This window comes from Megalops cyprinoides, chromosome 6 (assembly GCF_013368585.1).
Source record: "Megalops cyprinoides isolate fMegCyp1 chromosome 6, fMegCyp1.pri, whole genome shotgun sequence".
Taxonomy (NCBI): Eukaryota; Metazoa; Chordata; class Actinopteri; order Elopiformes; family Megalopidae; genus Megalops; species Megalops cyprinoides.
In genome coordinates, this window is record NC_050588.1 from 25,957,996 (window position 1) to 25,985,494 (window position 27,499).

The 27,499-nt window shown below is 37.7% G+C and overlaps 1 protein-coding gene across 5 annotated transcripts in view; it reads left to right on the forward strand.

Annotated features, from left to right (window-relative positions):
- cntn4 (contactin 4) overlaps nt 1–27,499 on the forward strand; it is a 140,282-nt gene that overhangs the window by 55,526 nt on the left and 57,257 nt on the right. For all 5 annotated transcript variants that reach the window (XM_036531204.1, XM_036531206.1, XM_036531205.1 and 2 more), the window contains one exon: nt 12,104–12,199. In XM_036531204.1, coding sequence (XP_036387097.1) covers nt 12,104–12,199 — 96 coding nt within the window. The remainder of the gene's footprint in view (nt 1–12,103; nt 12,200–27,499) is intronic.

The following is a 27,499-nucleotide window of genomic DNA, read 5'->3' on the forward strand; positions in this document are numbered from 1 at the left end:
CTCCTCTGATTTTTGTAATCCTCAGAAAGATGTATAACACATCTTAGCAAAATCAATAATGCATTCACTATATCTGAAGGTTGGATGGGTTATGAAATATGTTATTTCACTGGCAATGCACTTTATTAATAATTATTGATCAATTTCCACCTATTCTAAGTAATGCATATTAAAGGCAAGCGTTTTAGTAATGAACTGTGTTTAGTGATCATGGAGTTGGAATTTGACCTTCCAGTTTCAGGATAATGAAAAATAAGTGAAAGAATGAGGGTAGATTGTTTTTAATGTCCAGTGGTGAGATTTTACATTTTTTTCATTTCTTCTGAATAGAGATGACTGAATTGTGCTGCCTTACAATCCCAGTCATTAGATGCCTTTTAAGTATGAATAACTGCCACATACTGTAGAATGCATTGTTGTATGATGAATATGCCATAATTGTCATTCCCACAATCCAGTTATGAAAAGTAAGTCTTCAGAATGTAAGAGTGACATTGGTTGTGAAGATCATATCTTCAGTCTGAAACATGTGTGTGTGTGTGTGTGTGTGTATGTATATATATATTTATATACAGGCTGAGATATTTGGTGTTGAATTTTGCACTGAAAGCTGGTTAAACTATAGCACAACTAGCATCATGCTATATTATGTTTAATGTTACAGAAGCTTAATCTCCTATGGCATGTTGGCATGTTTCAGAAAAAACACAAAAAAACTTGTAGAACCTGTTTACCTTTAATTGTATGTCAGATTTGATTGATCAGTCACAGATGAGCTTAAGATATTACCATTTTTAAGGTTATTTTTTAGCCTTTACCATTCACCTTCTTTTTCATATGACCTTCATCTGAGTGAAAACTAATAATGAAGCGCAATTAATTTTGTCTTCCATATGACCTTTTAACGTACTAATGCTGTTAGAGCTTGGTCTGTGATGAAGGTATTTATTTTTGTGTGGGAAGAATATATCTCAGATGTGCTGTACAAGGAACAGAATGTGACGGCGGACTCTAAGGGTTATCCCAGATGATGGCTGATATCCAGATCATCTCATAACCCTGCTCTTACTGCAGAGTCAATGCTTGTGATGAATGATGCTCTTGTGAATGAGGACTTGTGTCTGTATGCTGTCTGAGGCATGGACTGCTGATGGATAGGGGGCTGCTGACTTTGCGATGGGTTCATCATGACTCTTACCTGGCCTACTGCAAAGACATCATAGTTGACGTTAACAAATACACATAGTGTATAGCGCATGAAAGAGTGTGGGGGGGTGTCCCTTCATATCTTCTAGGCTGTGGAGTTGCCAGGCTGTTTTTTTTTTCCTCATTTGTGGCTATATTTGGCTTTTCTTTTTTATTTTTGTAAATTAGGAGGTGCAAGTTCAAAGAAGTGTATGACACATAAGGAGTGTATGTGATTTAAGTACCTGTAAAATGTTGTGCATCTCTTTATTGAGGAGATTATATGATAGTGAAAAGGTGAAGGATATTTTCACAGTTGCTATAAAAAGGCAGATGGTGTGTGTATAGAGCACAGTGCCCCCATCAAGCATTTATTATACCATGCAGGTAAACATCTACTTCACACCAAAATATATCATAGTGTCACAGCATTATTTTCACTAAAAATTGGTGTGTTCAGGGTCCGAAATTAACTTTATGTTCCACCAACCAAGGTGGCTGCTAAATTTTAAAAAATTACGATCCATTTTAACTGGATACTGAAAGGCACACAGTCATCATATATAGTTAGCTAAAACAGCTAGCCAGCAAAATAATGATACAGCTAAAGCTGAGAGCTAAACCAGAGTAATATTTGCCACTTCTACTGGCTAGCTAGTTAACTAGCCACACAGACATTTTTTTAATTATGTAAAGAATTGATGAAGTTGGAATAAAACTTACTCACACAGCCATGTGAGTGATCAACATGGTCTTCGCTTGCCTGCCATTTGTTCACTCAGAGTAGATAGTGTTTGCACTTTTTAAAACTCATAGGAGAACCAGCTATTACATTATGCTACATGACAGAGACAGTAAAGGGTAAAGGGTCTCATACCACAACTAGCTAGTTAGTTGTCAGAGCAAGTGGAGCAAGTGGAATCTTCCCAAGGTAGAAGAAGTTGCATTGTGTTGTTAAACATAGCTCATTTAGGACAACCAGACATTGTAAAGAGATGACCAAAAAATAATTTAAGACAGTAAGAACTGGACAGAAAGGGGGTGTGTATTTTGACATTTTGCTTTTTATGAGGGTCCTCTGACTAACATAGTAGGCCATGATTATTTTTGATTAATTTATTTATTTTATGCAAAAAACACCTGCCAGGGTAGCTAGTGACCCTGCAACTTTAACCTGCCAAACTGAAAATCTAATGCACATTTTCAGGCTGCTGGGTAATAATTTCAGACCCTCTGTTTTGAATCTCCCCTTTCAATTAAATTTTATTTATGCAATTCTTATAATGATCTATGCCACACTGCAAATGCCACTGCAAATGAGTGAAAGAAAATGAAAACATACAAAACATGGAATCTGTTGTTACTACAGTATCTTTGATGGATCAAAGAGAAGGTGATCTTGTCAGGGCAGGATAACCTTACTGGATCTACATGTAGACCACACTGGCGCCTGAAAAGCTTAATTGCGAATTCCACAATAAGCCATTCTTTTTAAGCTGTTGTCTTATCTACTGTAATGTTCACTTAAGTAGGCTTCTTTGCTCAGATCTACATTTACACTCCATATGCAGTATCATATATTTGTATGTGTTTACACACTTATGATGTGTCCTAAAATACACAGCAATTTAAAAAAATCCCTGCTATCTGTGAAGAATGATTTTGACTGTCCTGCGTATACATGCAACATTAACACAGGAGTTGATGTCAATTCCATTTTAATTCAGTCAGTTCAAAAAGTCTTCACAGAAAATTATGGGCATTTTTGAATCATGAATTGAATTTCAAATTATTTCTTGAATTGACTGAATTGGAATTTGCATCAGTAATGTAAATCAGTTACATTTTTAAATATTGTTTGGATAGTCTGACCACCTGCCCTGGTCTTCTGGGATAAATCAATGTGTATTAATGCTATAAGAACGATTTTTGGTTATTGTTGCTTATGTATTTGCAATTGCTTTTTGGTACAAATAGTATTAAATTGCCGCATTGACTTTTTTCTTAGAATAATTTGTGAATGACGAGTGCCAGACTTTGTATAGATCTGTCAGTTAATTCTTAAATATTTTGTCAGTTCAGCCCCTGAACTGACAAATAAGGTTTGTCGTGAATAAGGTTTTTTGATCGTTTCGCTAAGTTTCTTCCAAATTTATGTGGAACTCCATAGGTTTTCCTGTTCAAATAGAGACACACAAGGCAATCACGTAAGTTCCGCTCCACCTACCCTAGGAACCCCACAATACAGGACAAATAAGACAAAATAAAACAGGAACTCCAGCTGTTCCTCTGCAGCTGTTGTGTTTCTTGCTCAAATGCCACCAATGTATGCTGTATGTCTGAGGCTAATGAAGTGTATATAGCTGATAGCTGTACTTGCTGAAGCATGTATATATCTTTTGTTGAAGTAAATTTCTCCTAATGTACTAGTGAATGATTTTCTCTTCCATCACGTTTGGTCTGAGCTGATCTTTTCATCAGGCAAAATTAGCCAGACTACTCACGTTCTCCCTATGGCATTACATTTCATTTTCTCTTTTAATGACTTAACCGGCAGTGCTTCATTTCATTCTGCTGATTATAAATAAATAAATAGTTTTAATCTGAAGTTAACTGTTAATTTTTAAGTTCATTGGTTCTAAGGTTTTGTTGACTTACCCCTGGAATCAGTTAAAACTGCCAAGTCACACCAAGGGTAACTTTTATTCTAAACCTATTGATGGTCTGTTTCAATCAAATGGCTTTTTCCTTCAATATGAATTGGCACGTTGATCTTAATTTTATCCATAGGTCAATGTGTCATAACCCAGTGGCTGATAAATATTGATTTTTTTTTTGTATTTTTGATTGAAAGGCATTTTTCTGAACACATGTGATCTTGATTGAATCCAGTGTTCAGTTCACAGAATGGTGTGATGTAATGGGGCATGGTACAAAAGAGGCCATGGCCCTACCCTCTCTTGAGTGGAAGTAATAAGCACCAAGTTAGAGGAGTAATTAGCCAGGGCACATTTTAAAACACTGATTCTACAAAGCACTGTCCTACAGAAATGGAATAGCTTAAGGCAGTGTCTCCCATCTTTTTAATGTTCGCTGCCCATTAGAAAGGGAGCTGCTGGCATTTGCATAGTACCTACAAGGTATATGTGATGAGATATGAATGAGTATTTGACTCTGGCTTAGGCCACTCATTTATAGGTAAAAAACCCATTTTGAAAAAAATTAAATAAAAAATAAGCTACTGGCATCCACATGTTTTTGTCATAATTATCGTTATGTTTTCTGTAAAAAAAAAAAAAAATCAAAATTGCAATATTAAATGCATGACATAGAAAGTATAGTAAAAATGCATCTGCATGCAAACAGCTCTTAAAAATTAACAGGACAGACAGTGAACATCAAAGCTATGTGTCAACCTGTACATTTATTTCAAACTTGGTGTTGGCAAAAGTAGAAGTCAGTCAGAAAGTGTTGTCAGAATTTTCAAAGAAACTAACACAGGCAAAGGTAGTGCAGATATATTAATAAGTATCTGTCTTTAAGATGCAGACGGATTTGGAACAGACATTAGACAACTGTAATCATAACTGCAGCTTAATAACTACAACTATGGAAACACCATGTAGCATCATCCCTTCAAGTAGATAGCTAAAGCAAGTCTATTGACTTATTCACTTAGAGTTAAATAAGACAGCTTGAAGGTTACTTCTTTTAAGATGATATAACTGAGAAACCAAAATGATTGCTTTGATAAATGATATTCAGTGATATTCATAAATAGCTAAATATATTATGAAGCCGAGCTAGGTAAATAATTTCAGTAAGTGACCACAAGGCAGTGCGTTTACTATTAAGTTATTGACTACTTACTTGAGAGCAGAAAACAGTGGAGTTTGTCTGTCTGGAATGAAATGTGCACATCCTCTGTTGCAAAAAGAGAGATGGACCTCCAGGACACTTATCTCAGTAGCTACTGTTAATTGTACTGTGAATGGACATGTACACTCACTCAATGTTTACACCAAAGAGAAATGAGTTCTAGTAGTATGCCAGCATCTGGCAGCTCTACTTTGTACTAACCCAGCTTTACTCTGTCTGCATGTTAGCATGACCTAACCTGATGCAGTATTTGTCACTGCTGATAACACAGTCTTTAAAGATTTTTTATCCTGCAGTAAAGTTTATTGGTTGTTTTTAATCTCAGTCTTCACTGACCTGCCACATGAACCCCAAGAATATAATGATGGTTAAAATTAGTGGATGGATCAAGTCAAACATTTCTCTGTTTTTCTTTGCTATTATCATGTGCAGTGACATTTAAAACATCAGTGTTGCAGCATTGATGGTGCACTCAGGTGAACCTGGATCACTAAGTAGAGATATATCCTATTTAGATGATTATGCCTTGTATTTATTATGATGGATATCATGGTCTCATATATCATAATGGATGGTAATGGGTAGAACATCACATTTAATCAACTCTTGCTAGAATTAATATGCCGTTTCATGTGGCCCTTTATGAAATTTTTTACTGTTTTTTATTTTGGCATTTTTGTATAGTGTTGTAAATGTTGAGAAAAGCATAGCAGTTGCATAAGATCACTACTTAAAGTCAAGCACAAAGTAAATTGCAATCAGATTGAATTTGGGCCTTAGCAGATGATAGTGGGAACCATCATTTTCCAGAATAAACAGCAACAGCAGCTAAACTAATGAATCTAATATTTTGCTATTTTGGCTACTTAAGGCTATAAACATGAAACTGAGTATGATGTATTAGTGCTTATAACGTGGTTAAAGTAATAATCATGATTTGTAAGACTTGACAACAAGAAACTCCTGGTAATACCAAGAACTGCATTTTATTTATTTTTTATTTTTTTGTTACTTTGTTTCTTTATTTGATTTTGAAATGCTTGGAACCAGCACAAGCGAAGTGTTAAGGACATATAATCTCTAAATTGCAAATCACAGTCACAGTAAAAGACCATTTACCAATGTTGCTTTGATAAGAGTTATTACACATTAGACAAGCATAAAGCCTGCAAGATAGAGTGCAGGTAGCAACAGACTATCAAGATAAGTTTCCAGAACACCTTAGCTAGATTAGCCTCACCACAGCAGGCTTGGAATTTGCTGTTTGTTCAGGAGATTTTGTTTTTATTTTAATTTCATTTGTTTGTGTTGATTAATTCTTTCTAAACTCTTACAATGTGTTACTGACAAAAAAACATTGAAGAAATTTGAATTTAAACAGTTCAGTCTGAACCAGAACCAAATGGATGTAGCTATCAAACATATTTACACATGTGTGTTTTCTGACGCTTTCAATGTATCCTTTCTTGTGTCAGCATTGGAATTGGGATAGTAAAACACCAATCTCATCCTGTCTGTGCTGTTGTTTGTGCAGTGTCATTTTGTAAAGATTCCATTGTTACGTCTTATTAAAAAAGAGCATATTGTCACACCTGTGTCCAGGTCTTGAAAGCATCCTACTGACCCTTTCACGTGTGTATATCTGCTTTTTTTTCTGAAATATTGTTTTTATATAGTAGGACTTTGAGGAGTATAGTTTTTTTTTGACATATAGGTTGTTTTGTTCTATTTGGGTTTTGTCTGTAGTCTCTGGCAAGATATGTCCCATGACTTTATGAACACATGGGCTATCAAAAAGGGGCTTGGGGAGTTTCCCCTGCTTTCTGGCTGAAGTGGGCCCATTGTCCTTACTTGAAGCTGCTGCTGCTTTTATCTCTAGCACAGGAACCCAAAATGATTCTAAAATACCTTCTTTTTTAATTAATTCAGCACCTTAGATGTCCAATGCTTTTGTCCACTTTGTTCTCCAGGCACACAATGCTCTGGCTTCTCCCTGGCTTTTATCTGATATTCTGTTCTCCATTCAGATGAAAGTGGGGTGCGATACCACTCAGAACTCTTTGTTGCCATTCCACTGTTGCAAGATTGGACCCACTAGACTCGGGACTGCGCTCACCCGAGAGCCCACATGCTCAGAACATTTGCAAGTCATTGATTCAAACCGTATTGTGATCGAAATGACTTCCAGAACGCTCCAGACCACTCCACAGGAAGCATCAGGCAGAGACAAACCCACTCAGTTCTGTGCTTTGTACGATGGGGGGGCATGAAATAGCTAATACACTCTGTGAGAGTCTGTGTAATTTCAGCTCACTGTCACCCATTTATTTTGTATGTTATTGGGTGACTGAAAACTAAAAAGTATCTCCCAACACCTGCAGTTACTTCATGAATATTATAAGAATCAAACACAAAATAAAAATAGAAGAAAGCTGCAACTTCTTTACATTATGGTGCATTTGATTGATTTTGTGATCAGAACAGGCGTCATTTATGTAAAATTTTGCTCTTAGAGTCTTTGATCTTTGTGTGCATGGTTGTATGTATGTTTTGTGTGTGTGTGTGTGTGTGTGTGTGTGTGCGCACACATGTGCACTTTGAATTCCCCAAGATGGCATTAATACAAGTCCTACAGGGCCTAAGCCTCAGCCTTTTTACAATTTTGTGTTAGCAATCCTCAGAGATGAGGTTTCATCACTGAGGTATATGCACATAAACTGACTCTCAATTGCTGAATCACTTTTTTCCTAATAGGGCTAAATAGTTTAAAATTACTATTAGCAAAAGTGTATTGCAGGGTTAAAAGGAGATTTATGTTTTACGAAATAATTAAAGCCAGCCTCTTAATAGACTTGTCCCATAGCCAATATGACATTTATTAGCTGACCTTATAGTACTCTTCATAAATCAGTGAGCCTAGTAATTTTCCATTTAAATCCATTCCTGAAGCAGAACTAATCAGCAATCTTGTTTCAAAACGAGGTGGCTGCTGCCATGCTGGAGATTTACCATTGATTTGCACTGGAAGAAAGGCTTTATTCCCGCACCGCTGCTTGAGGTGACATAACAGTATGGGGAGTGTTACAGAGCAAGGTTAATTAAGGTTAATTAATCGAACTGGTACAACACGTGCATTTGAAATGCATGATATCATCCTTTTACAGATATTATCGGTTCTTTTTTTCAGTGTGACACTTGAATCTCTGTGGTAAAATCAATAGCATTCTTGATTGTTCTCATGCTATCCTGTTGTGTTCATATATCTGGCCCATAATAAAAAAAAAATGTTACTGACCGAATGGAACAAAAGAGCACTCTATACTAAAAACATTTTTCTTTGTGGTTTTATGACAGCCATCATTCCTAACGGTTATATTGCAAAACAACAAAACTAATCTCTGTGTTTCCTTTGAGGAAACATCAAGAAAGATGAGAGGGATTCCAGGCTCAGTCCTTTCGCTGTTATTTTGGCTTCACTTTTTTTTTTCTAAACAAGGTACATACTTGCTGCAGCTTCTACTCAAAACTAATTTATCTGTTTGCATCCCCAGTCTTTTCATATCAAAGGAATGCCATTATTTCTCATCCAAACACCAGTTTTTGGCTCAAAAAGGGCTTTGAGAAGTTCCCCATTGGAATGCATTTATTCCTTTCCCATGTGAGACTCTTTTGAATGCTCATCCTTGAAGAGTCTATTGCATATTCAAAATTACCTTTACAGGAATCCACAGCTCAACAATAGCAGGGGGAATATGGGAAGCCGTTCCATCTTGTTATTGTTTCCCATCAATTGTCAAACATAAATTAGTTTCAATAAAAAGGTAATTTTAGTTTCTAAACCATTTCGGAATTGCTTTGTAATGCTTTCGCTGGTGAAAGTGATGAATAAAACACAAAGAAAGCCTGATAACTGCTGGAGCCATTAAAGTCATTCATGTGTGACTTACACTTAACAAAACGCTTTCTGCACATTGGAAGGGGTTCAGACAGCAGGAACGTTCTCTGATTTCTGTCTCATCACTTTTCACAATTGCATGTACAGGCCAATATGGCCACCTTATCGTAATCACACAGAATTGTGTCAATTATTTAAAAAAGTAATGATTTTATCTGTTGTGGCAGAAGAAACTGATTTCATTGCATCCAGACAGAACTTAATCACCATGTGCCACAAGTGGATCCTTGTTTAAACTGAGGTGGGCTTCAGGATATAGCTACTGATTGCCAGAGTTCTGCCATTAAACAAAGTAAAATTCAGGTTTGGTCTTTTATCAATTGCCAGTTTTGAAGATGTTAAATATTATCCTTGATTCGCTTAATCTTTTATGGATGCAATTGAATACAGATTTTGTAATTATTAATGAATGAAAATCAATATTTTAAAATATTTCACATTTCACATGAAACATTTTCGATTGGTTCTCGATAAGCAGGAAAAAAAAATCTTCCTGAAAATATTATCCTGTAGCAGTAGTTGTGATCATACCAACGATTTGTCTCCACGGGGACATGGGATTAGTCATTATATTCTATTATCAGAATTATCTCCACTGCTGTTTCCCCCAGGTTTTACATTCAGAATCAGTGATTTCCTGGGAAGATGTTTTTTTGAGACAAGATTAGCTGTCTCACTGGCGTGGAATATATAATGAAGTGTGTAATGAACCTTTTTCTTTCAGAAACAAAGCTGCCTTTACATTTGCCTCTGTTGTTTTCAATGACAGTTCCGCAACTTGGTCATCCTCTGGGAAACCCTTCCCACATCTCTCACTGAGAGGAAAAAACAAACACAAAGAACACAAACAGAAATCTGTCCGCTTTTATCCAATAATACCACACGTTCCCTCAGAGAGAGCTTGTGAAAGAACCTGTATTGATGAAGGGATGATTAAAATGTATGTGTGAAGCATGATTCAAAATTATATCTTATTTAATGCCTTAAAGAAGAATAGTGTGCTTGGCTGTCTGAAGGCATAATTTTGATAATTTTGTGTGTCTGCTTTAAAAAACAGGTCATAATGAATGTCCTTTTTTCTGATTTTCTAAGTTGTTAGTATGGATCAGAATTCAGGTGCTCAGGTACTCTGCATTAACAAATGAGTTCTAAGAAAACATTGCCAAAAACGTTACTGTATCAAAAATGTGTTATAACTACTCAGAAGGTCTACAAGATGATATTGTAATGATATTGCTGTATTCTTTAACACCCAATCATTATGCTTCATTCAATTGCTGCTTAGAGTATTACTGGCTGCTTTTATTTGTTTAAATGCATTAAATAAAATTCAAACTAGAAAAAAATAAAAATACAAAAAGGTTTTACCATGGAATATCACAATTTCAGGTGTATCAAAAATATCTGAAAAGTTTGTAAGGTGACAAACATCTGCTGTTTGATGTTACATTTTAAACCAATACCTATCCTAAAATCTAGTTTGACACTTTCTTTCGCAATAAAATCAAAACTAAAAATGGTGAAACCTAGTTGACATATGTAAAGTGATGCCTTTTACCAAGGAAGCTTGTCAAAATCATCTTAACATTGATACATCTCAAAACAGGTCCCCATAGTGTAACAAAATAAATGCTAGTTCCAACTACTGCTAGTAAGTGATGTAATACAATCATGACAGCACAGTCAGTATTTTTCAACTTGAGTCAGGTTATGACTTTAAATTGGTCACTACATAAGTTAAACTTGCATATTCTTTGTTTTATTAAAATCCAAATATGGCTATCTGAACAAAAATTGGCCATAAGGAATGAAAATTACTAATAATGTAAATTGAAAACATGCTAATGCAATATAGGAGCACCTCCTTTGCAGGAGTTAGGTTGTAGAGATCCCTGTGAGCAGGCATATCCACAAACACTGTGCTGATATTATAATAAAGACTGAAGTGCAATAGGGGGTTTATTCCTAACGTAAGAGAATTATAACAACAAGGAAAAATGAAACAAATAAGTGATACATCACATAATATCTGAGTATATTCATGTAATAATGTACTGTGCTCTGTGGCCTGGGAACTGTGAGTGACGCCGGGAACAGGAAGTTCAGCCTGCTCTAAATATCCGAAAACTGTTTTTACAGGTTTTCTGTATGCTATGAGGAGAAGGAATATCACCTCACTCATCTGAAGGCCATAATCCAAATAAACTGGAGAGAGAAACATAAACACTACAGACGTAATAGCAGTATGTAGTAGCATATCTTTAACATCATTGTAGCGAGCAGCTCATTGGTTTCCTTCAAATAAGCAGACGCACATCAGTGACTATGCTAGCAAATGTAGGGTTGCCAGATCTTATGCACTTACTGTGACAGTCACACTTTGTTTTACCCGGTTTTCACGGTCACAGAGCATTAGTGTCATGGTGAATGCGTGAGACTTGGCAACCTTGCAAATGCAGCTTTCCTCCGTCTGTTGGTAGGTCAAATGGTTTGTCTGCATGCTTCAGTTAAATGAGTTGGCACATCAGGATGGTGGTTAGGTAGCACCGTATGCCAGCTTTCCATTTTAAATCTCACTCATTACTGCAAAATTATTTCTGTGTTTTTTTTTTAATCAAAAATGTTGTATATATGTTTCTTTTCAATGCAGGTACACCACGCTCAAGCTTCTCACTGAAAGAAAGCACTGGTGTGGTTTCAGGCCAAAGATATTTCAGAACTTTTCATTCATAAAAATTGTAATGGACCCAGAAGTGCCGCCTCTTACTGAAGCGTGTTATTGTCTGTCTTTATACAACCAGTTTTTAGCAATATATGTTTATCTAAATGGACAGTTGCAATGAAGTCAGCCTTTATTTGCAGACCTATTTAATTAGCATGCTTTCAGCAATTGAGCAGCATTTTTGATACTCGAGTCCTCATTCTATTTCAAGTACTTCGGTCCTCAAGTACTGTTTATGATTTTTTTTATTTTGCTGATGCACTGTACCTCATGCAGAAATGCTGGTTTCACAAGGTTTTGCTGTGTTTTAAGATGCAGTTAACAGAGTGCTGATGTTTGCCCTGCCTCCTGTGTTGTCACAGTCTTGGAAAACTTCAAGACACACAGAAGAAGCTCAGTGTTGGTTCGTGAAGGACAAGGAGTGGTGCTGCTGTGTGGACCACCACCTCACTCTGGAGGTAGGACAATGACCAGAAAGCCTGCTTCTCTTATTTTGGTTTACTGTGTGAAATGTTTTATAAAGTGTGTTTTGATGCATGGCAAAACTACCAGTGATTTCACATAGAAGTGTATATCTGGAAGAGAGTGAGGTTTTTATGTAACTCACATAAAAGCTTAGCCGGGAAGCTGGTTTTCAGCTCAAGGTGGTACAGTAAGATGAGGGATGAGCTGCTGTGACTATCCTGCTGACTGTTCATGCATCCATGTTTGTAACGTGATTTCTCAGTTCTTTGAAGCCCTATCGTATATGTTGTGTCGCCTGCGCTCCCTCTCCCTAGCCCAGGGTCATTTTTCTTTCTCCCCTAAGGCCTTGGCCTGCCAGCGAGTCTGGGCTTGTCTACTCTGGCTCCTGAGGCCCTGGTGTTTATGTCTGTGCCCATCTGCTTGTCATTCACCAGAGAGGTTACCACTGGTAACCACCCTCCTCCACCAGTTCCTTTGGGGTCCAAGCTAGTCTTCTCACTCATCTCTGATAGGGATTCAAATTGAAGCTTCTCTTACAAAACAACAGGTTATGCACACAGAAGAAACTGCTGTGGGCCCAGCTGTTTTCCGCCACCAGCTCCTTTTGAAGGTTGATATATTTCTCTCCACCAGCTTCTTTGGGGGTTGATACATTTTTGTCCAAAAGCTTCTTTCATAGAGTTAATATATTCTCCCCCAGAAGCTTCTTTTTAGGTGTTAATACATTCTCACACATCGGCCCCTTTTGGCCGTTTATGCATCACCAGCTCCTGTACCAGCTCTGTTTGGGAGTTGTGTAGTCTCCTCTACCAGCTTTTGTTGGGGGTTTTTACATTCTTCTCTTGTTTTGTGTCAGGTGGTTGAGCATTACACCTCAACACCCTCCTATTGGGAGGTGTTCATTTTCACATGCAAAGATTGTTTGTATTAATTAACGGTTCAGCATGTTTTGTGACAGCCTTTTGTGGTGCTGCAAGTCTTACCCTTCAAAATGTAGATTTGAACAATACTATATTCAGTGAACATTCCCTCATGTAAGTATGTCAGATGCATTTATAACTTTTACAGAGTTGCAATGTGAACGGATCTGAAATGTGAACTCAGCTCCCCAGAGAGCATACCTTAGTACTCTTCAAAACAGAATAAAAGAATAGCTTGATCTCTGTTGGTCGCAAAGTGTGTTGCAGACAAAAACACCTTCTTCTCAGTTTAAAGCTTTGTTAGAAATGTGTTTTTGTCATTGTTGCTTTGTAAGCCACATTCTTTTTTAGTTTCTTAGAAACCTTGTGGAGTATATTGAAAATGAACAAATTCACTTAGAAAGAGCAGAAAATAATATTAGAAGTCTGTTTGTACAAAGGAGTGTTTAGATGTCTAAAGGCCTGTCAACTCATCTCACCAGTTTGGTTTTCAGCCACTGCTACATACAAATGTGTATACATTTTGTAACACTTTTTAGAACTCAAGATTTTTCAGAGCTGTTTAGTCTCTCCAACTGAATATTACTTTTTTTAATTTTGAATTTTTGTATCCTGTTTCTTAATTATTTAGATGATTATTGCCAAGGAAAATTCAGGGGGAATTTCAATATAGTGATGAATATTATTCATCTCCCCTATTGATTCAACTGAAGGAAATATACATTACAGAAAACAAAGGCTGACAAAGACAGTAATGCTTTCTCTTGGGCTGCCCATTATTCACATGCAGTACGTATCTGTGTAAGGTATTCATGGCAATTTAAAAAATTCTCTACGAGCAAGAAAATTTGTCACTCGCAGTACCAACACTTTTGCTTACTTACCAGCAGCTTTGTGTGGAAAAAAAAGCTTATCTCACAGCACAAGGAACCTACGCGCTGTCAGTCAAAGCTGGCTGCTTCCCCAAATCACCATGCACAGCTTCCAGCTCTGCAGCTCCCCAGAAGTACAACTAAAAAGCCTTCACTCAAAAGCAAGTTTGGAAAAGATGAGCCTTGCTGTTCTGTTTTATTCCTCTTAATGGATAACAGTAATATTCTTGTATAAATAGGATACAAATATTACTAGTAAAAATAAAACATGTTTTTTGATGGAATTGAACAGGATGATTTGCAAAATTGGTTGCATCCAGTTGTTTTCTCAGATCAACTTCAGATGTAAGAGTGACCTGATTTTGGAGATCTCATTCTCAAGAGTTATACCTGGAGACAGTGTGATTCTGAGTCATCCTTCAATTTTTCAAATTGAAATAACACAACCAAAAAAAGAAAAAATTGTCAAGGGATGTCAAGGGTGAAGGAGATAAAGTGGACATCTCCCACTGATGACAGGAGGAGGGAGATTTACCATGTGGCTTACAGTAGTACATCTTTAGAAAGATAAGAAAAGTATCCTTTCCATCCAGCCTCCTGGTGATTAAAAATTGATCAGGTTTATAATTTTCAGATGGTGAAGCACTAGTTCCTGTCCTTAAAAAGACATCTGATAGTAATTTGTGATATGTGTTTATCATGTAAATGAATTTAAGTTGTAATTGTCCAAGTAGAAACTGAAAGTAATGAATAGGTATTTTATTTTTCTTGTTATATTTGTAATTTAAATATGTAAAATTTTCTTTGTAATTTTGGGATTTGTAATCATTTGTCCTGTTCTTGATTTGCTATAAGATTTGACAGAAAGATGTGGGTGAATATGGCCATTTCAATGGAAAATGGGGGTTTTCATTGTTGAAAATGTCCATCCCCTGACACATCTCAGAAACAGGTTAATAAACAATTACTTTATATGTGTGCATTTTGTCCTCTGGGCTAGCCATGGCAACAGCACATTGTCTCTCAACAGGTGATGTTTTCTTTTGACACATAATCACGTGTAATCACATATTTATTTTAGAAATCCGTCAGACACCTGTTTTATCATATTCAGTTCAGAGCTTAATCACAAATGTAAAATATTTCCCTGTCATGAAAATAATGTACAGTGGGTTTACACTAGAATTACCAATCAACATAGGTTGTGAAAAGCTTTGTTTCATGCTGCACTCTGTGGAGAGGATTTCACATGGAAGCATGGCACACGCCTTGCATGTCCAATGCAGATGTCACAGTTTGTGACCAGAAGCTCCCATTGTTATTCGTTGCCCTTTTTCTTCTTTTTGTTGCAATTCACATTTTATAATGGTGAATTGAAAATAGTGTAATTTATTACAGATCCCTCTCTGAGACTGAAGAGTGGTTTTGAAATGGATTCCTATTCATTTTCACAGTATGATGCCGCGACATTGAAGGAATTGCATTGAAAAAGAGTTGCCTAATCTGTGTGGAGATAGATTGGTTCTGAGGGCAGTGATATTAGCATTGTTCAAAGCTAACTGCATCAGACTGCAAGCAGACATTGCCTCTGTACATTGTGCCATTTATTTACATGCATCAGCCATAAGACTCCTGGGGTGCCATTTTGCATTTGTGTCATTTCCTTCGTTTTCTACCTTTGTTGATTAAAAAAAAAAAAAAACAGTTTTACTCTAACAGCAGGACACATAATGCTTCCAGCTAATGTGTGAGACTAAGTAAGAACTGGAGCGTGCATGGAACAAGAAAATGTCCATCTCAAGACTTACCATCTGAAAAGCCTGGGTGAATTACCGCAATGGTCATTTGTTTACACCTAGGCAATATTATAAGCCAGTTAAGCACAACAGTTAAATGTAAAAATGTGTTCTTTATTAATTCATCTATGTTAAGACTTTGTATCATAAAATTAAATTTATGAAAGTAAGTAATATTATATTGAATTACTTTAAAAGTGTTTTATTCATTTTATTGCATTATGACTGATTTTCAAACGTTTTTTTTTATTTTCAATGAAGTGAAAACATTGTTTGTTACAGTATGGGTTAGAGATTTTGAAGTTTGAAGCTGTTTGTGCTCAGATATTTACTTCGGCTAATTTTTTTTTTTTTTTGCTGATTCGTTTGTGATTTTGTTTACTTCGTAATAGCTTTCCAGTTGCAGTCACAGTAGCTGTAACAAGCCAGCCATTATTTTAGATGCAGTGAGCCTAGCCATCATCTTAATATGTTTAGCTAATGTCAATAATGTATGTTAACTATTTTTCCCATTTGTGCAAGTAATCTACAGCCAGTGGAGGATTACAAGAAAAGATCTAGAAAAAGACATTGTTGTGAATAATTTGTCTTTAAGCACTGAATTATTTTCACTGTGTGTGTGTGTGTGTGTGTGTGTGTGTGTGTGTGTGTGTGTGTGTGAATTTGAATGTGAATTTGAACAGTCTCTATTGAAATTTCCATCCAGTTTACATCCATAAATTTATCTGCGTGACAGTGGTGACATTAAGCAGTTAAATTGTCCTTCCAGAGGCTTGTAAGAGTTGCATAGGTCTTTTCCCCTTTACAGCACAGTTTGTCAGTTTGTCATATTGAGCTGCTTGAAGCCTTTGTTGGTAGTATTAGTTTTATCATATTGCTCTCTCCGTGGCAAAGCAGCAAGTGTAACTCCTCCGGCTCTTCTTTTCAGCTGGGAAATTGATAAGAAGAAAGAGTAAATATCTCAGCTCAGAAAAACCTCAGGAATTTGTTGGATTTGTGTTCATAAATTCAAATGAATGCAAGGTAGATGGGGAATGTCAAAAGGGTGTAATTATTAAATATATAGTACTAAGTGAGCTCAGTAACTCGCTCAGAGAGGTCCACGAATGGGGCTGATCAGCACTGATTAGCAAAAAATGTCATGTGTTTGGCTGGTGCTGTACCACACACACTCTCGGGTCTCTTGCCTCCCAGGGTGTGTCTCAGATTGGATGTTGTCCACCGGTGACAAGAGATGATGATGATCTGCCACGCCACACTAAGTCTCTGGCTTCATAAGAACCCACTTGATTAAATGACGCACCACTCGTGGGAAGTGCAACATCAAATGAAGTTGCAGCATATGCGTATTCATTACCTTATGTTTGCAGCTTTAACGGATGGGCTGCAGCTTTGGGGACCCTTACTCTTTGTATATCCCACAGCTTCCGCTGGGTCTCAGCCTGCTGGAGTGTCTGTCTGGGGACCCATAATGCATAGCAGACAGCTGGCGAGAGCCCTCCTGTGCTGCCTAGTGCATGTGGAGTGTGCTCCAACATGCAGATTGAGCTGTATATAATCTGCACAGTGCAGAGGGAAGGGAGAGAGAAAACATCCATCAGCTTTGCTTTCCTAGTTGAACTGAATAGGAGAAAAGTCAATGTAAAAAATGGAGACAGGTGCCTTCAGGTGACTGCATGAGCACTGCTTTTGTCTTTTCACCATGCACCAGTAGTGCATGACTCTAACGCTGACTGAAAATGGTTGCTTGTTTGTTGAGGAGTTGGTATGGCTGTTTGTGTTTTGTCTTTATGTTTTTCTGCCGTGGCCCTTTCCTAATTATTGTAGTGGCGTTATAATAATAATAAAAAAACAATTTGTAGTTCTGTGTAAGATGTTAATGAATAATAACATTTATATCCCCCAACTGATATTTGCCAATTCAGACCAACATTTATTTGCATTTCATTTCATACTTTATCACTTGACATTTATATCTAGAAATATATATTTAATTTAGAGTTCAATCTTTTCAATCTATCCAAATCAGTACTTGCATTTACTGTGTCTTCGTTTGTATTGGAATAACTGCACTCTGGTACTGTTTATTTTTGAAAATGTTTTCAGTGTTTGTTGTTGTTAGATGATTTTTGTTGTTTTGTGGTGGCGTGATTGATAATTTGGAGGCTGACAATGGCAAAAACTGACATAGCGCTAATCAGTAAATCTTAAAATATAAATTAAATGTACCCTTAATCTTGCTGAAGTGTTCTTATTTGAAGGGATAATTTGCATCTGTTTCAAATAGATTTTACTCCCATGTTTGATGGTCTGTGTGCAGATACTTAGTTGTTCTGTCAACACATTTTGAAATTCATTTGCATTTTAATTAATATTTGAATTAAACACGGGCATCTTCACTTGCATTTTCATATAAAATTTTTTAGTAAGAAACAAACTACTTTTTGTGTGTCCTGACTAGTCCAGTAGCAATGCTTTATATGCTTTTATTGTTTTACTTTTTCTTTTCAGCTTTTTATATTCAATATAGTTTTATTTGTACATTTTTACATTCATTTTACATTTTCTCAGTGATCTATGCTCTTGTGTGTGCATCCATATAATTCAATAGTAAAAAAATGTCAATAAAAATATTACATAGGGGAATGTCCAAGTTTGGGGAGGTACGGCACATTAATACAGCTCTGGAATCAACCAGATACCACACTGCACAGTGAGTTGTAAAGCAGCTGTTGAAAAGTATGAGTGTTACCAGTTCAAAAGCTATGAAAATCCTCACATCCTCACAGTGGATAGTACAGTACAGGATATACTGATGGTGGTTACTGGGTGTATTTTTGAGGAGTTTCCTGGTCACAGACAGTATAACACCTGGTGCTCTCTCTCTTTCTCTCTCTCTCTCTTTCTCTCTCTCTCTCTCTCTCTCTCTCTCTCTCTCTCTCACACTCGTGCTGGGTGTTTGAATTCCTCTCTGTTGGATACCAGCCACACGTCATGTCCCAAGGCTCCTCTGCCCCAGCACACAAACACAAATCCCTGTGATGACAGTGGGATTTCACTCCTCAAGGAGCAACTCGTCAGCTGCTCAGGAAGGAAAAATAAGGACAGGAAAAAACAACAGGACACAGTATTCAAAACCACACTTGAGTGGCTGGGGGCCCACAATGCTTTTCAGTGCACCTTGGGATAACAAACAGTGCTGTGAAAAACACTCACCATACAGCAGGTTTTAAAAATGCAGTATCATCTTTTCTTTGCTGTCTAAAGTCATTTTTCTGGTTCAGAATGAGAATGTTTCGCATTTTGCTTGACCCTACTCATCAGTGTGTGATCATCCAATTTCATCATGTTTATGCAGACAAAAAACAAGAAAACACTTGTCCAGAATGATTTAGATGATAACGTAGCTATTATTTGAAACTGCTTTTTGTAGTGAGTAGTTATGTGTAATAAGCATCATGGATCAGACACTGCTGTCTCATATTGCTTTAACAGTACTGTCGTGGAATTGCCAGAGGCGATGAAAAAAAAACTGATGAGGTCAAAAGGGTTGATGATGAGGTGATGGTGTTCTATTTCTCCCAAGCCATGACTGGTGAAAGTAACAAAACATAATAATAAATTAACAATGAAGAAAAAAAGAAAGAAAAGCACAGACAAACAAACAAAATGCAAACAATAATTGCCTAAGCGGGCAAAAAGAGAACACCTCAATTACACTGCGATTCTCAATCCCACTACACTCTTCACCAGCCTCCCCCTACTGACTGAAAGATGCCCTTATAAAGGCAATCAGCCATCTTGGACTCAGCTAAGCAGAACAAAATAAAGTTAACTCAACAACAGCCATAATCCAATAAATACTGGCATACTAATATCACTCTACCACATCTAAAATGTTTCGAGGGTATTTTTGCTCTTTACATGCCAATACAATTCAATTATAAAAGATTAACCAGCAGCAGTCACCAGAAACTCCCCCACAGTCACCTCCCATGTTGGTCAGCCCCATTTGTCTGCACTCTCCCAAACCTACAAGTCCCATCAGCCCCCAGCCCTCAGGTCCTTTGGCTGATGGAGTCCGTCCTGCCGGTGCCGTGAATACACAGGTAGGCCCTGTCCCCCCCCAAACCACAAACATTTCTTTAACTGTAAAAAGAGGTGCAATTGACAAAAATTGTCCAAGACTAGAAATGCTTATTCATTCAGTTGGCCATCCTGCATGTTAAGACATTCCGCCTGTCCTTGTTGATTTGTAGTCAGTGGTTTGGGTGTGTTTGGGAGGCGGCAAACAAAGGAGCTGGTAAAATAAAATTGGGATTGTAGATGGTACCGTGGTATGTTTGCCCCGGGTCTCTCTGCTTAGTTTACCTAGGTCCATGTAACGGACATGCACTCCGTTAGAAGTACAGTACATAATATATTTTAAGTATTCTGGATATTCCAACTCATTGCCTTGTATGATGGAAATAACGACTTTTCAGTCAAATATGATATTTACTATATTCTGATAGATGGTAATTGTTTGTATGCTATGTAATGTGTATAATCTATGACTATCATCTGTGAAGTTAAATAAATTTGAAAAATTGAATCGTATGTGATGTGATAAGTCAGTGAAAGTGAAATGATCAAATGAGGTATATTCTTGTGATCAAATCAGGTATATTGTGTTGTTTTTCCTGTTTTTTGTTATTTTGTTATAATTTGTCAGTGTAGGATCAGTGTAGGTCTGTGCTGTGTATTCATATATGTCACTCGCTAGAACCTCACATATTCACTCACTAGAAACTGCCAATATTCTTACAGCCAAATAGGGCATTAAGCAAGTGCATTTGTGGGTGCGAGTGGCCATTTTTCCATTCCTTTTATCATAGCCAGAGCATACCTCATTGCACTGCTGAACATGGGGGAGGCACAAACACAGTTTATTGCATTTCAGGTGCACTGTGATGAGTCTGTGTTTAGACCAAAGGCGTGAAAATGTCAAGAACTTCATAAGCACAAAGCAAAACCTGAAGCTATGGCAATAGAGCTGGTGTCCCCAGTTGAATTTAAGGTATAGTGACACTAAAATTTCATGGAAGTGAAGTTGAAGGAACACAATGGATAAAGAAGCAGCAGAATTAGACAACAGCAGTGTTTATTAGCAGTTTGACTGAACTTAGGCCCTTCGAGAGAATGCTTAAGTCTTAAATCAGACCTTGCCTGACATTATCTTCTCAACTGCAGCTGGGTGATTGATCCCACCTTTAAATGCATAGTGTCTGGGATTTGGAGATTTCCCAGGTCACATTGAGATATGGTATTGAACAGGTAAATGGAGAGAGGCTGGAAGATGTTTTGCTGGCTAACTCATTAAGAATTAGAGCCAAAAAGTGATTTTACTTGGCATGGCCAGTATGCCCCTAAACTGGCAAGGAGTAAATCTACAAAAGAAAATGTATACAAAACTTTCTTTGTGTCAGTCTGGAAAACTCTGTTTAATTTGTCTGTAATGTCATAATTTAATTTATTGTCAAATCTTCTTTTCAACTGTGCGAATCAGAAAAGTGCGATGAATAAAACAGGTGGCCGTTATGTAGGTCCCTAAAGATGGTTACATTGATTGTGTGCGGAAAAATAGGGTATTCAGTTGCCCATATGATAATGTCTAAATAGTGATTTTTTTTTCCTACTCAGAGCGCTGTTTGTCATGGGCATGTGCTTCATCTGATTGGTCTCAGTCTCGGTCAGCATTTATCAGCCAGACAGAGATTGAATCCTGCCTTAGCAGTAGACAAGGAGATAATGGCATTTAGACACTATCAGCTTCTCTTAGTAGCATCTTATCCTGCTCTTCAACCCTTGTTTTACATGCAAAGGAAGTGAAATTGACATTTCAAACAAGCAATGATTTTTCTTCTCTATTGTCATATCTTTTCATCCAGAGGTCCAACTACATGTCATGTATTGACCCGATCACTCCTTTGAAAAAGCATCACAGGGCTTTAAGACCTGTGGTTCTGGTTGATTGCCTGTTTGAAAACAGCCACATGTCTGCTGCGTCTGCTGGCATATTTTGAAGTAACTTTTGCATGCTAAAAAGAAATGGTGAAACATTTGCAAACGAAAATGAATCTGCTAATTTCCCTTCATTATTTTATGATTAATAGGGCATTGTTACAAAAACAATAAGGGGGGATGGAGCGGGAGAGGGTGTGGAGTAATTAGAGTCTTAATGAAGCGATCCCCGGCTTTGCAGAAGAGCTTTAATCACAATGAGCTCCTCTCCTCTGCCATAGAGCTGGGTGCTCAGGGGCCCAGCAGTCTACCTGCTCCAGACACTCCGTGAGAATACCAGTGAGACTGATGGAAGGAGCTGACTGGAGATCAGTGCTGACACAGTCTGCCATGGCAGATACAGGCATGTTATCTCAAGCTAGGGCTGCGCGCTGAAGGTTGTCCATTGTTGCCGTTTGTGTTTTGACATCCCTGTTGTTCTATCTTGGGCAACGCGTCACTTTGAATACGTATTCATTTTGCGATTTTAATTGTTAGTCATCTGAAACACCGGAACAAGGTTCAATACAAAAATAGTGTTTTGTGGTAGTGCTGTCATAATTAGGTCATACTGTTTCATTTGTGTATGTGTGTGTGCGTGCGTGTGTGTGTGTGTGTGTGCTCTGGATCCACAAATGTGCAGAAGGGAATCAAACTGTTGTCCTCCTCTGGATCCCCTAGTCACTTCAGATCAGAGATGCATCTGTAGCTGAAAAGCTGTCACTTCCACTTTTGCTCAGAGCATGCTGCATTAAAGGGCTGCCTGTGTGTCTCCATTTTGGTCTTTGTATTGCTCAATTACTGTGTTTAGTCCAAGACCTAATGTAGCTGCCCTGCATTCTCTAATGGAATGAGGCCTTTTAGGTGTACTCAAGACTAAAATCACTGCCTATGCTGTGCATCCACCCAGAGAAAAAAGGCACATACAGTAGAAATTTCTCCATCTTTTTTTTTTTTTTTTTTTTTTAGTCCAAACACCTCAGGCCTTACTGATACAGAACATGTGCACTAGGTCTTATCTTGTAAAGTAACAGAAGGGGGGAACGTACCAAATCTAAATGTAGACGTCCTTCTTCTTGAATTGGGAAGGTGACAGAAAATACACTGTCCAACACAATTATAGTGTTAGGGTATCTGTGGATAGTAGAGCTCTCCTTCAGCCTAGGCTCTACAAGCTTTACAACCGATAGCACCCTCAATAGCCTTGATGTAATGCTTGATAGCCAACTGTTGTCCTCCTCTCAGGTGACAGCGGTGAGTTGGGCTTGCAGATTTTTCCTCTGCAACATCCGAAGGATCCGCCCCTATCTCACTACATATTCAGACCTTGTTCAGACCTTGCTCCTTTCATGCCTGGACTACTGCAACACCCCCTTTGCTTGCCTTCCTATGTGTGCAATCAAACCTCTACAACTAATCCAAAATGCAGCTGCACAACCTGTCTACAATCTCCCTAAATGTAGTCAAGTTACTCCCATCCTCATCTCACTTCGCTGGCTTCCTGTTATCACTCACATCAAGTGCAAAACCTTGGTGCTGGCATACAGGACAGTAAATGGGACAGCCCCTTCATACCTACGACCCCTCTTCAAATACTGTGTTCCCTCAAGATTACTGCACTCTGCATCTGCAGGGCAACTGACTGTCCCAACTCGACGGGGCCACTCAGACATGATCCCCATCTGTACTGGTCCCTCAGTGGTGGAATGAACTCCCCACAGGGGTTAGGACAGCGGAATCACTGGCCATCTTCCAATGCAGACTGAAGACCCACCTATTCAGACTGCATCTCAGTTCCACTTCTCTCCCCACCCCCTAACACCTGCTACTTCTTGCATTTTCTGTGAATTTTTTGTAGTATTGTGAAGTATTACGAATTTGTTTTCTAGGGACTGTTGTATCGTAATATACTTGGCTTTTGTCAGAGTGCACAAATTAACTTGTGGTAGGGCTTGCATAGTGTTATATTCACACTCACTGGTGTGGGAGTGTTGTGAGCCTGGTCTGACACTGTTGCTCATTTAAATTGAACGGATACACCTATGTTCTAGTGTGATGGAATTTGCTCTGGATAACAGTGTCTGCTAAATTCATGTATCCAATGTAATAGTCCAGAGAAGTTAGACTCAGAGGGAACCTGTACCAAACCTGTTGACAAGCTGAGTTACATCTGTTCCTTCTCAGAGTAGGAAGTGGGATTCTAAAGCCCTTCTCAGTGAAAGAAGAAGGACTGTAGGGCTCACAATTGTGAAGAAAGCAGGATTGTAGCGCCCTTTTAAATGAATTGAGCAAGGCTATAGAGCCTGTCGTTGTGAAGAAGGTAGGATTGTTGGACCCTTCTTAATGGAGTTAGTAGGATTTTAGGGCCCTTCTTAATCAAGGGAGAGGAAATGATAGGGCCCTTACTGTTGAAAAAGGTAGGACTGTTAGATCCCATCTCAGTGAGGGAGACAGAAGCGCAGGGGCCCCCACATGTGCTCTGACACCTGGCACTGCATTCAGTGCACTTCCTTCATGAAAAATACAGCAATTCAAAACATTCTTGTATTCATGCGATGGTGACTGGACCTTGAAGGTGTGCAGTGGTCTGGTGAAAGGCAGATTTAAGAAGGATTTCTCTGGCCAGCCAAGCTGGCATCATTCCCTCACTGCAACACACTCTGATGAGCGCATTATAAATTGCGTTTATGAACATCTTAGAGAGCTGTATCCAGATTTACGCTGTATCGTTATATTCAAACAAGGGCATCAATTAATGAGACCTATTATGGCATGAATGGCTTGTTAAACGAAATACGTTTAGATTGGTTCTGTTGCATTTTTCTTGGGCTTTAATGGTATCTTCAAAACAGAATTAATGACAGTTTTCTGTAGTATTCTATTTTGCCACAACACTTTTTTGTGTTTGTTTTTGCAAATGATCAGTCATTCATTTGTCCATCTTTCCAGGACATACTGTCGCCCATGCCCCCTGGAAACGTGATGTGTAATGGTAGTCTTCATATTCTCTATGTCTGGAGATGATTAAATTTTGAACAAAACAATTAGTACCCTTTTTGTTCTTGTTTTTGTTTATCATTCTCAGCATGCTCGGATGATCCTGTTTTGAACACAGTAATTAAAAATGCATATTGTTGTCAGAATAAGCTTTACATGTTTTATTAATGCCAGATGATCAGGCAGCTGCGTCATTATTAATATTCATAGAAAGCAATGACATTGATAATAACAAGATGAAGATGCAAAGACTTCCCTCAAGAAGATAAGTAAATGTATCTGTTTAATAAATATGAAATTATGTGAATCTCATTTACATTGGCATATTTTGTTAAATTTTCAGCACGGCACTGCTCAGCATATGTTTATCACCTTTACCCTACTATTAACATCCAGTTGAATATGTCTGGATTTTAAAACACTGACTCCGCAGTAACACCCCTTGAGGTTTTGCCGTAGGGTTCAGGCTGGAGAAAGCGTCGCTGTCCCACTGAGTGTAGATATTAATCACATTAGGAAGCATGAACAAAGCCAAGAGGCTTGTTTTAATTGTTGGCTGAGAACACTGACACTAATAGACACATTAGGAATGCTTGTGTAAGCGTTTTAAATCATTTGTCATTAAGCCTTGATTATACAATCGCATCATTCAAAACCTTCAGAAACATAATTACAATGCAGTGTAAGTACACTGTAGCAAGACCCACAGAAAACTGGCACCGACCCTCATTTTCAGAGATTTCAATATGACAAAGGACCTGAAAACAAGCTCCAGCCTTTGCCATTAAAATATTTGCAAGGTATATTACATTAAAAATCTCTCTCATATATATATTATGGACAGAGAGAGAAATTACTTGTCATTTTCCTTCTCTGTAGGTAGGATATCTGAGCATGCTGCTGTGAAACTGGGAGCTAAAAACCAGCACTCTAAGATGGGTTCAGAAAGTAAGGAAAGCACCATATACAGCCTTAAATATGATTCAACAACACATTATTCCCAATGCTAGAGTATAAGCTTTTGAACATGGTTTACAAACAGGTACAAGTTGCTTGTAGAGCAAAGGTGTAGTGTGTTCTGGAGTAATCTGTTCTAGTGTCAAGCTGTGAAGTATATGATGACAGGACAGCTGTTTAATTTAAACTGTGGCAGATCAGTTATGTTTCTGCTTCATGGGGAGAAACACAGGGCCCAGTTTTAATGGCACAAAATGTCAATGTTTTGTGTTAGCATTTCAGGCAGCATATGAGCAGGGAAGGTTGGTATAAAAGATTCATGGGTATGGTTGTAAAACTTTTGGGTGTTGTGGTATGTGATGCACAATGTCTGTGTGAGTGTGTGTATCTCAAAACAAGAGTCATAACTTAGCATACTTCATTTCTTATTTGATGAGGCTTGGGCTTCTGGTTTAGCAAACAGTTGAAATGTTTTGTCATAGAAGGGCTTTGTAGTCTTTTGGAAGCACATTTACAAAAGCTTGCTTTCACTGTTCTTAGAAAATCCCAGTTTTTCTCTGTTTATTTAATTTTGCATACTGAGCTGATATTAACATACTTGGAATCCACTGTTTGTCACTTTGAGAAAAAGTACACTGGCAGACTGTCTTGTTTAAATGAAGCTAATAAGTTAGCAGTATATGTAATGCTCTGTTGCTATGGCAGCAAATGCAGCACTGTAAAGATTATAAATTCATTTTACAGTCAGTAAATACAGAAATATCTTTACCTTTGCACTTCTCAGATTCACTCCTCTTGCTTTGTGCTGGTAAGTCTGAAGGGTAAGCAACCATGTAAGCATGTTCTCTATCTTAAGGCCATGATAATGTAGATATAAGCTCATATTACTGACATAGCTGCTATTGTCTTAACAGGTGCAGTGGGATAAATACTTATTTGTGTGACATTTAGCAGGAACGTATTGAGTATGACTAACAGCATAATATTATTTCTGTAAACGAAGTGAAAATCTTGCATTATGAAATTTATGCATGTTAAAATGAAAATACAGTGAGTAAGCAAGGAGTTTATTATACATTAATTCATAGTATTAAGTTCGGATATATATATATATATATATATATATATATATATATATATATATATAATATGTATATATATAATATATATATTATATAATATGTATATATAGAGAGAGAGAGAGACAGAGAGAGAGTTGGTTTAATTTTTTGAAAAAGAAAGTAGAAGCAGTGCTGTTGACAGAAGTGCTAATCAGCATGCCTTGTGAGAGTGATATTGCTTAGGGCTGAGGTATTTTAAGCATACATGTTTATCTGTACAGTAAGGAGCTAACAGAATCAGTAAGCCTAAACAGAATCTAGAGGCTCTGTGCTTGTCTGCACCCTCACGTGATAATGGGAGAGCTGCAGTGAGGATCGAATCACACAGTGATAAATGGCCAGGCAGACAGAAAGAGCAAGGGAGGAATCCTCCAAGACTGTTTTGTTTAATTACCAGCCTGTTAACGAGCGAGTGGGTTTGATAAGGCTCAGCGGGGAAATAGTACATGCCTGTTCATTAGTGGGGTTTTAGAACTCAGCAGCCCTTGATTAGAATAATTCAGTCAGAACAGTGCATTTTGAAAATATGTAGCCATTGAACACTTTAATCTATATATCACCAATAAAACACAAATGTCACCCAGAAGG